The following is an 11,254-nucleotide window of genomic DNA, read 5'->3' on the forward strand; positions in this document are numbered from 1 at the left end:
TAAAAAAATACACATAATCTCATTATATAAAAGAAAATACATAAATGGATCTTTTCCCGTGCTATCATATAAATATAAGTAGTAAATGTCCTTAATCATTGTATCATTATCATTCATTTTAAATTACTTTTATGAAAATGATTAAAATAAATAATGAATAACATAGTAAAATGATAACGTTTAAAACTTTTTTAAAGAGTTGATAATAATTAAAATTAAGCTATTAATATATAAATTTGTAACATAAAATCATTATTTTTATCATGATAGTCCAAAGTCTTGGTGCATATATTTTTCCTTATTTCTTTAATGAAGTTAATATTAGCACACAACTAATAATCTATACAGAGAAGCTTCCCAATTCCCATTGTAATTGTGATGTTTGATATGACGCATGCAAATTGAAATAGCTATCTTTTTAAACATTTCCAGACCATGTGTCATTTGGTTTCTTAAATAAACAAACACTATTCCACAGACACAAGACAACAACACAGTACCAAAGTAGTAGTAGAGAGCAAATTAAGAACTGAGAATCAGATCTACTCACTCTGTTTCATTTTCAACTCTTCAACACTCTCTGCATTTACACGTGCATCACCGGAACACTCGTTCATGACGTAATTTCCCGGTTCAGCCAATAAAATGTTCCGACCATGGAGAACTGATAAAAACAAAGTCAAAGCAGTTTTCAAACTTCACTTCCATGTCACTCAGGTTAATCACCTTCAAATTTCACACATTTATAATGTAAATTTAAAAGGGTATAATTTTGTAGCCCTTATTAATCATGGGTAGTGCTTGATTTTTTCCATAACGGCGTTGTTATGGTGAAAGTTTAGATTTTTAATTTCTAATGCAAATTATTAATCATGGGTAGTGCTTGAAATTTTTCATAATGGCGTTGTTATGGTGAAAGTTGAGATTTTTAATTTCTAATGCAAATTATTATTACTACTATTTTCAGATGGTGCAGCCTGGGGTGGAAGCTTTGGTGGTGTCTATAATTCCAGGGGACACTGGAAAACCAAGTACGAGGTTAGAGAAAACTAAGGTCAATGATGGAGTTTGTAGATGGGAGAATCCTGTATATGAATCTGTCAAGTTTGTTCAGGATCCTAAAACTGGGAAATTCAATGAGAGAATATACTATTTTCTGGTTTCAACGGTATTATTTTTCTCTCTCTTTCATTCTTGATAATTAACTTTTCTAAGTAATTGATTCATGGCATAATCTGATTCAGCTTCTTGGTTATTTGTAGGGATTATCAAAAGCTAGCAATATTGGGGATGTTTCTATAGACATTGCCAAATATGTAGAAGCTACTAAGCCCTCTTCAGTTTCTCTTCCCATTAAGAATTCTCATTGTGATGTTGTTTTACATGTTAGTGTTTGGTTTATACCATTTTCTGATTTGTTAAGAGATCACACTACTTAATTTTTGCAGAAACGGTGAAAAGTTTGATTTTTTTTGTTGCTTGATGAACAGGTATCAATACAGAGAATACAAGAAAATAATGATAAGAGGTATAAGGGAAATTATCATGGTTATTTTCTTTTGTAGGTAATGTAGTTTGTGTTCCACTCAACTGTTTTTGGTGATGAGGTTTCTTCTTGTTGAATGGTATTTGCAGAGAGGAAGACGAATGTGAAGATGCCAAGCTAAAAAACAATGACAGGAGCTTGAGGACCTATTTAAGCAATGGAGATATAGATGAAAGCACAAAAAGTGATTCTTCTGAAGTAAGATTTCTCTCTTCGGGACTAGATATCCATTTTTAAGAGAATTTTTATGAACATTTTTCTTTGAAGTTCTAGTGGTGAGTGATGACACACTGAGATTTGAATCTATGACCTCACACAAACTACATAAACCCCTCACCATTCGCACACTCCTAGTGGCTTCGTCTGTGTACATATTACTGTCATGTTTTTCATAATTGAAATTCAACAGTCATGTCCTTTCGAAGTGCAAATGTTATTCATTTTCTTTCTTCTATTTGGCTGTTAAAATTTACGAAAATTATTACTTTTTTTCTTACTATGTTCATACTTCACAGGATATCTCTGGGAAATCAAACACAAATAGAGCTGAGTTGAGTGCTGATTGTAGGACATCAAGTGGATCTGACATAACTCTGTCAAGTTCTGATGTCAGTTCCGGACTTGATACTCCCCGAGAACTTGAACAAAGAAACACTAGCATTCACCCTGGCACAAATGGTTTTCTGTCTGATGTGAGCCAAACTTCAATGCCTCAAAAACCTGCTGTAGAGGCCTCAGCATCAATGTACGATGTACAAAAGAAGTCACATTGGGACTGGTTAGCTGGATCGGAACATGGTTCGAGTGCGGATGATTCAACAAATGGTTCTCAGGTTGCCCTTCCAAAGGAACGGTCCCTTGAGGCATCTGATATCGAGATCAAAAGACTCAAAGCTGAACTTTCTGCATTGGCGAGGCAGGTGGACATGTCAGACTTGGAACTGCAGACTCTCAGGAAGCAAATTGTAAAAGAAAGCAAAAGAGGGCAAGAGCTCTCAAAGGAAATCATTGGCTTGAAAGACGAAAGAGATGCACTCAAGACAGAATGTGATAATCTACGGTCTCTCAAAAAACGCAACAATGAGGCCAAAGTGAGTAACAGGCCACAGTTGGAAAGTGGGGATCTTCGTACTCTTGTTGAAGAAATTAGAGAAGAGTTGAATTATGAGAAGGACCTGAATGCAAATCTTCGATTACAGTTAAAGAAGACACAAGAATCAAATGCTGAGCTAGTTCTTGCAGTGCAGGACCTGGATGATATGTTGGAGCAGAAAAATAAGGAGATATATAATCTTTCAAATAAACATGAGCAGAGTAAGAATTCGCATGAGTTAGAGGGAAACCTCTCTAAATTCGAAACAGATGATGACGAAGATCAGAAAGAATTGGACGAGCTTGTTAAGGAGCACATCAACGCAAAGGAGACAGATTTGCTTGAGCAAAAAATCATAGATCTCTATGGTGAAATAGAGATGTATAGGAGAGACAAAGATGAGTTAGAGATGCAGGTGGAGCAGATCGCACTAGACTATGAGATATTGAAACAGGAAAAACATGACATTGCGTATAAGCTGCAACAAAGTCAACTACAAGAACAGTTAAAAATGCAGTATGAGTGCTCATCTCCTTCTCCTGATATAGACGAATTTGAGAACCATATTGAGGGTCTGGAAAATCAACTCAAGAAACAGTCAGAAGAATTCTCAACTTCTCTGGCTACCATAAAGGCCCTCGAAACTCAAATCAGGAGATTAGAGGAGGATCTGGAGAAACAAGCCCGAGGTTTCGAAGCTGATCTAGATGCTGTTACACGTGACAAAGTTGAGCAGGAGCAAAGAGCCATCCGAGCTGAGAAACAGTCAGAAGAATTCTCAAATTCTCTGGCTACCATAAAGGCACATGAAACTCAAATCAGGAGATTAGAAGAGGAACTGGAGAAACAAGCCCAAGGATTTGAAGCTGACCTAGATGCTGTGACACGTGACAAAGTTGAGCAGGAACAAAGAGCTATCCGAGCTGAGGAAGCTTTGCGAAAGACCAGGCAAAAGAATGCAAATACTGCTGAGAGGCTTCAAGAAGAATTCAGAAGACTCTCGAAGCAAATGGCATCTACATTTGATGCAAATGAGAAGGCTACCATGAGAGCAATGACAGAAGCAAGTGGACTTCGTACGCAGAAAAGGCTACTGGAGCAAATGCTGCATAAGGCCAAAGAAGAGCTCCTGTCAGACAAAGCTTGTTATGAGGTAAAACTGAATGAACTTTCCAATCAAATAGATATGATGACAATTCAGATACAAGAGATGTTGTCGGATATTGCGGACAAATCCAAGAAGCTTCAAAATCAGAAGAAGCATGAAGAACAACTTAGTATGGAAATCTCTGAGGAGATGAAGATGATAAAAGGCGAGAATGAAAGGCTTAAATCAGAGATTTCATGGTTCTCCGAGCAATTAAAACAAAAGGAAACTTTAACAACTGACTTGGAACTTATGAAGAAGTCGGTTGAGGAATCTGAGATTCTGTTACAGAGAGGAACAGTGGAAAGAAATGAGCTGGTCAGTGTAATTTCTTCGATGAAGAAGGAAGCAGAAGAGTTACTTGATGAGCTAAATTGGATGAGGCATCTCAAGAATGGAAAGGAGACAGTGGTTAATCTCTTGGAGTCAGAATTAGAAGAACTTAAAGCTCAACATATTGACTTGAAAAATTCTCTTTTCGAGGATGAGGCCGAGAAGGAAAAGATAACGAAACAAGTTCTCCAGCTAAAGGATGAACTGAAGCAGAAGGATGATGCATTAAACAACATTGAGAAGAGGCTCAAGGATAGTAGTGGATGCACACAACTTTCTTATGGAAGTAAAACTATTACAAAGAACGAAAAAACTGTTTCAATCCCTCAGCGTTCAAAAGAAATGACTTTGAAGGATAAATTTGAAGTGTTAGAGGTAATTTTACAAGTAATATTCTGAGAAGATAGGATGTGTAATTTTACAAGTAATATTCTCAGAGTTCACTATTGGCATTAACAATCAAGATTGTTTTTGGCAGGGCCAGATAAAGTCAAAGGAAACAGCCTTGGAAATGTCGAGTTCTTCATTTTTGGAGAAGGAAAGGGAACTCCAGTGCAAAACTGAGGAACTGGTGAACAAAGTAGAAGAGTTCAATCATAGCATTGCTTTGCAGAAGGTATACTTATTCATATAGTGCTAAAACTTGGACAATTTGGCAATATCACTGAAAATTTTTTGAGCCTCTTAATAAATTGGCATATCCATCAAACTGCATTTATGAATGATGGAAATAATATATTTTCAATGATATGTTTATTTATGATCTGTCTCAGACAATGTTTCATGTTCCATAAAGTTTGAATTATTAAGTCAATCTAGTTGCTTGGTATATGGATTGACATTTTAGCATTGAACTGTCAATTTATGTTGCCTTTTCAACTGTCTATCTGCAATGAAGTTACATTAGCTTGTGATTTAAACAGGTTGTTGGGGTTAAGAACATTACAGTTGAGCATCTCAATGGTACTGCACCCGTGTCGGAAGAAAACAGTGCATTGTCATTCAACAGGTATGGCTGCTTTTCTACTTTCCTTCCATGTCCTTCTCTTTAATTATTTAATCATTTAATTATTGATAATTTCATGTCCATGGCAGTGATGCAAATTTGTCCGAAAAACAAGAAGACATGTCCATAACGGAGAATGAGGATGGCATATTTACCGAGTTATCATCATTGAAGGAAAGAAACAAATCAATGGAAAGTGAACTGAAAGAGATGCAAGAAAGATACTCGGAAATGAGTCTCAAGTTCGCCGAGGTAGAAGGTGAAAGACAAAAGCTTGTTATGACCGTAAGGACCCTGAAGAATGCCCGGAAGGTTAAAAACTAACATCTTGTCAACTTCTTCAAGATATCTTGGGGGCTTGTAATGTATAGTTGTGGTGGCACTGGAAACAGTTTAAAATGAATAAAAACTAATGTGTACATTAGAAAAATATATATGCATTGTCTTCACCTTTTCTTAATTAGTCTTGTTGGTTTTGCTTTTAAGGGTACCATCATAGAGTTGTTCTGGTATTTGTAATGTGAGTGTTATTTAGTTACCAATAGTGAGCTCTCACTGTAATGTTCCAGTAAGAGCTTTTCATGAGTGTATTTTTTTTAAGTTTGTATAAATATTCTTTTATTGTTTCCTTTAATTGATAGTAATACAAATCAGCAGTTCTTTTATTGAACATATTTTGTATGCAGATTTGATTTTGCATAAACATACAATTCTTTTGTTGCATGTTTCAAGTGATATTTCTTTCATTTTAGTAAAAGGAAATGCTCGACCAACAAGGCATTGGTCTAATAGTGTAAGGTCTGACTGGATTTCCAATGTCAAGAGTTTGATTCCTAGGAGCGACATTTATTGGGAGAGCAGTCACGAACCCCGAAAGAAATTAGTTACCTACCCAAAAATGTGAGGAAATATCTTTGGTAGTACAAAAAAGGAAATGTTCGAGTAAATGTAAGAAAGCTACATAAAATGAGGACCATATAATTCTTCACAACTAGCGTTTATTCCACTCTCGGTGGGGAGGACTCCGTCGATTGAACAAATGAGGTTAAGATGAATTTTTAATTTCTTATATTATTTAATTTAAAAATAAATAAAAAATTGGACCTTTGAATTTTTGTGTGACATATGTTAACAAATCCACCTAATATTGGACCATCCATTACTAGAGAGAATCTCAACCTGGATTGAACGACCTCGTAATATTTTATTACAAATAATGTTCATTGATAAATATTGATCACTAAATATTTCTTTATCATTTCTCCTATATTTTTTTTAATCTCCCTTACCCTCTACAAATTAGGCTAATTTCATTTGATCCATTACCCTTACTAGATTTCTATTAGAACATATAATTTTGTCCAAGGGGTATGACTGAACTTGAGGAGTGGCTAAGTGTAATTTATCTGTAAAGAACCTCAACCTTAAGCGAAAAAATAATGAAGACGTCCATAATATAACAAGCCCCCAAGTTATGTGATAGAATAGTCTATCCAATAAGAGCGTAAGAATATTTTTATATTATCATCACATCATCAATTATTTATACATTAGTTTTTTAATACAAATAATATATGTGAATGATAGATGATATATTAAATGTATAAAAAACTTTACATTCATAAGGCACAAATATTAAACTCAAGTTATATATCAATTCTGAATCTGGAATATATGAAACAGCTAATAATATGTCTAAAATGTAGATTATGTAACCCCAAAAATTGTCACTCGTTCATATACGTAAAGCAAATTACAGTCTATTGCATTATTATTGTACTACATTATTGCCTACAGTTCTCAACTGTAGCAAATGTGTATGTTGTGCATCATGTGTAACTCTATACCAATATATTTATACATAATTGACTGTATAGAGTACATTCACATTGTGACTGATTCTATTATTGTCTCTTTCAATGGATTTGACTTTCTTGGTTCTCATTAGTAACTAATGTTTATGTTATGTAGCACATGATTTTAACACGAAAGAGACTTATATCCGACCAATATGGAAGAATATCAGATATTATTGAACATTGGAGTCACTAGGACCACACGTATGTCTTATAAAAAAATGCTGGTAGCATACCAACAAGGAAAATAAAGCTGTTTTGGAATGAAACTAAATAGTGCTTATGTCTAGTGTGGTTAGGATGTAGGAATATATTCGTGTTTTCATTGTACCAATAAGTCAGGATACCATTGTCTTGCACTGTCATGTTATTATAACATGGAACCTTATGCTGTTATGCATGCGGTTGTAAAATGATTTTTGTTTTATTATGTTTGTCATTTAAGTGAACATTGACAACTTTTTATCTGGTGAAGAAAATTCATTGAAGTACAAAGAAGTTCAACCCATGAACATTACAAAGAGAGATGTGGTTAATCTAGTTAATGTCATTAGTTATTTCAGACAATCAGCATGACACTAACAATGAGTTTGTCTAGTGTTGTAAGACCCACTAAATTTCTAAGATGACTAAAAGGTTAAAGATTCGATCCGTGAGAATGACACTTGTTGGAAGGTGCATTCACATACCCCGATAGGAATTAGTTATTTACTAATAGGGTGATGAGATATCATTTGATAGTACCAAAAAAAAAAAAAAGAATGACTTAAATAAATTTTACATTGACCAATAATCTTAAGACATCATGTTTATGTGTCTTGTCACTGTATTCAAGACCTGTCAATGAGGTATGGTTCATTTTTATGTCTATACATTATGTCTATGGCTTAATCTACTTCAACTTATCCATTATTTTCAAATTTAAGACTTCTTTTACATACATAACTTACACTTGAAAATTCTTAACAATCGATCTCGACCCTTCTCTAACATAGTCCTTAATATATGGCTACTCTTCCTTTACTAGAAACCATATAGTGTCAATAACAGCTCAACTTTCATACATCAAGTCAGAGAAGACATGCTTAAGAGATAAAAGAGATCAAAATTATCATTATCTAAAGATAATATAGCATTTTGAATAAACTAGATTTACCATACCACAAATGCCAAAAGAATTATTGCCAGGCTTTGTTTGAGCCTTTTTCCCTTTATTTTTTTTAACAGAAAATTCTAACCTCAAGGGTGATTGTAAGAGGTATAAAAGAGAAACTTTGTATTGAAAATTGTAAACATATGACTAGAACTATTGGATTTAACTTGGTAATCCTGATTTACATTATTCCACCTAAGTTGATAGAGTTGTGTGAAATAAAATGTGAGTATTTGAGTTCAAATACGTCAAAAACTTTGCCTATCAAAAAATTATTTACCTGATTCTAACTTCTTATTATATTCTTAGATAATGTTTCATATGGGGTGTTTGATATAAAGAATGTTTTTAGTACATTATTGAGAATGGGTTGCATGATAATGTGATTTCGGGTAAGTTTTTATTTTCATATTTGGTTGTCTTGTTGTTTCTCGTGGAACATTTTTGAGAATGTGATTGGTTTTTAAAAATATCATTCATTAAAGTTAAGAGGTTGAAAGATGATGAGATTAGAGTCATTTCACATAAACAAATTTTACATTCCGAACGAAATCCAACAATCTTATTCCTTCATAAATTAATGTTGTGAAATGTCTTGATTTTTTTTCTCTAAACTTTTATGAAAGTTGAGAATATTAAATTTTAAATATGATTCCCAAAAATGTCAACATATTAATTATGCCAAACAACCTCTTAAACTTTTAATCAAATTATAAGTTGCATCAATATATATAATATACTTTTAAGTCACATAACAAATATAAGCTAATTGCAACCTAATTTGCATAACATCTATAATTCAATCAACTAACTATATAGTTATAAACATAGTAAATTATACTGACATTCCTTGAGTTTTAGTGAAATTACACAAACTATCCCTCACTTTTTTATACCTACACAAACCTCTCCTAATTTTTATACTTCCATTACACTGACCACTCCTGTATAAGAAATAATTGTAATCTTTTAAACAAAAAATGTGATAAATGCAATTAAGTTAAACAAAACATGATATATTGTGGAGACAAGTCCAAATAATATATGAGTCAATATTTTTTTATTATTTTTGGTTCGTTACACTATGTTATAAGAGCGATTTAAACAATATTTCTTTAGAAATGTTGATGCATTATGTAACAAAAAATAATAGCAATATATTGATTTATATATTATTTGGATTTGTCTATGAAATATATCATGTTTTGTTTAACTTAATTGCATCTATCACATTTTTTGTTTAAAAGATTACACTTGTTTCTTATACATGGTAGTCAATGTAACGAAAATATAAAAACTAGGGGAGGTTTGTGTAGGGATAGAAAAGTATGGGATACTTTATGTAATTTCACTAAAACTCAAGGGATGTGAGTATAATTTACTCATAAATATTTTCAGCTACAATTTCAGAAATTTCAACTAAGTCTACAAGTATCAACTATAATCTCACAACTATAACCTAATTTTCTCAAACAAAACCCAAATATGATCTTCCATTGATGAAACATGCTCCTTAGCAATCAGAATCAGGCTCACATGAATTAAGAATATTGACTACTGCCAGAAAAGCTAAAGTTGTATGAACATAGGTGTAAATTGAATCCATATATGCAAATTGGAAAGGTTACCAGCTTAACATAAGCAACACAATTTTGGTAAAACACCAAAGATCTAAAGTACATAAATATTATCTGTTTCCTCTGTAAACTATATAAATATACATAAATACATACACCTCTATGATCATGGTAGAGCTCAAGATCTTCTATACAAAATGAGCCAAATTAAAAAACTTGTAATTCAGAAAATATACAAAAGCAACTGTGGGAATTACAAAGTTGTGAGTCACACAAAGACATACAGTGGTTGCTGAATAAGGGCCTCTGAATAAAAACAACAAAGATCTATTGTGAAAAATCGTGTCTCATACGTTCTCGTTGTGTATGGCTCATTGACAATTAATTTACATTCTACCGCATATCAGCCCATACACTGTGACTAAAGCCATTACAAGTGAATGATCTGTGTCTGCAGCCACATCCAAAGTTAAAACATCATTATCCAATGCAACACCAGAGGGAGAGTACTTTTGCTTTGCCTGCATATTTTCAAAATTTAACCATAACATCAATATACCAGACTATACATTAAATTAATTATTCATATGGTCTATATATTTTTATGTGCTTGGAAATCAACATAGTGATCATTAATAAATAGAAAATAAAAAATATATATTAGATGAATTATTACCTCTGCAACTATATCTCCATCAGTGTTTATTATCATGAATGCTACTTTGCCAATAGTTCTAACTATGCAATATTTCTGGCACCCCACTTTAATCTCACATGCTTCTTTCCCTATTTTATTACATCTTTTCACTTGAAACCATGGCTCCTCTATCCTTTCACAACTAGAACTGTTACTTTTGTAGCCATCCCAACTTCCAAAAGCTAGTAATTTCTGCAAAATATAAACAAGAAAAAGTTAAAACCAAAATGAATCTCATACTCTCATACAATAATAACAATGGTTTAGTGAAAGTAATTAGCTAGTACCTTCTTTATAACACAGAGAACTCTACCTCTCAGATCCATAAGGTTAACTTCTCTTTTACCCTTTCTATCATAGTTATCAACTCGGTAAACTATGTCACCATTTGAATCATAAACAGTGCAACCATTAGAGTGGAATACAAGTGATTTCATCCATAGAGTATATGTTTCTCTTTTGGAACTGGAGCAAGTAGAGGATGTTGATTCCTGAGGATAAACCTTGGACATTTTGTGATGTTTGAGAAAGATTAAGTTATGTTATTTGCTTTGATCTGCTTAAGGAAGAGGAGTAGCTAGTGCAGCTTATTTATATGCAAATGCTTGGACCTACCAATTTGGTAGTTTATTCTAAGCACTTTTTGAGGTGGTGGAAGGAGAACTTAATATTGATTATTAACTGTAATAGAAGATAATGATGTCCATTAAAAACTTCCTGATTACTAGTTATTAAGTATCATATGTGATATTATTAAAATCTTAATTTGATCAACAAAACGATGGTCTAGTAGTGTAAGACCTCATTGGATCCTCAAGGTCGAATGTTCAATTCCTAGGAGTGACA

The 11,254-nt window shown here is 33.1% G+C and overlaps 2 protein-coding genes across 4 annotated transcripts; one reads left to right on the plus strand and one right to left on the minus strand.

The window, feature by feature from the left end:
- The first annotated feature begins 429 nt into the window (after positions 1–429).
- Positions 430–5,795, plus strand: LOC109340895 (myosin-11-like). Of its 3 annotated transcripts, none has more exons than XM_019578658.1 (9): positions 430–717; positions 968–1,168; positions 1,263–1,385; positions 1,491–1,528; positions 1,636–1,744; positions 2,062–4,494; positions 4,598–4,735; positions 5,043–5,128; positions 5,215–5,795. In XM_019578658.1, the coding sequence occupies exons 1-9, from the start codon at positions 646–648 to the stop codon at positions 5,447–5,449; spliced, it is 3,435 nt and encodes a 1,144-aa protein (XP_019434203.1). In that variant the 5' UTR covers positions 430–645; the 3' UTR covers positions 5,450–5,795. The 3 variants fall into 3 exon arrangements, with proteins under 3 accessions (XP_019434203.1, XP_019434204.1, XP_019434205.1); XM_019578659.1 differs by having other exon boundaries at positions 5,043–5,060; positions 5,246–5,795; XM_019578660.1 differs by lacking the exon at positions 4,598–4,735.
- A 4,011-nt stretch (positions 5,796–9,806) lies between these two features.
- LOC109340894 (protein LURP-one-related 4-like) lies at positions 9,807–10,977 on the minus strand. The gene is made up of 3 exons (XM_019578657.1): positions 10,696–10,977; positions 10,388–10,600; positions 9,807–10,232 (listed from the first exon to the last, which is right to left on the minus strand). The coding sequence occupies exons 1-3, from the start codon at positions 10,918–10,920 to the stop codon at positions 10,098–10,100; spliced, it is 573 nt and encodes a 190-aa protein (XP_019434202.1). The 5' UTR covers positions 10,921–10,977; the 3' UTR covers positions 9,807–10,097.
- Between the last annotated feature and the right edge of the window lie 277 nt (positions 10,978–11,254).

The sequence above is a fragment of the Lupinus angustifolius genome, unplaced genomic scaffold, assembly GCF_001865875.1.
Source record: "Lupinus angustifolius cultivar Tanjil unplaced genomic scaffold, LupAngTanjil_v1.0 Scaffold_279_15, whole genome shotgun sequence".
In the NCBI taxonomy this organism is placed as follows: Eukaryota; Viridiplantae; Streptophyta; class Magnoliopsida; order Fabales; family Fabaceae; genus Lupinus; species Lupinus angustifolius.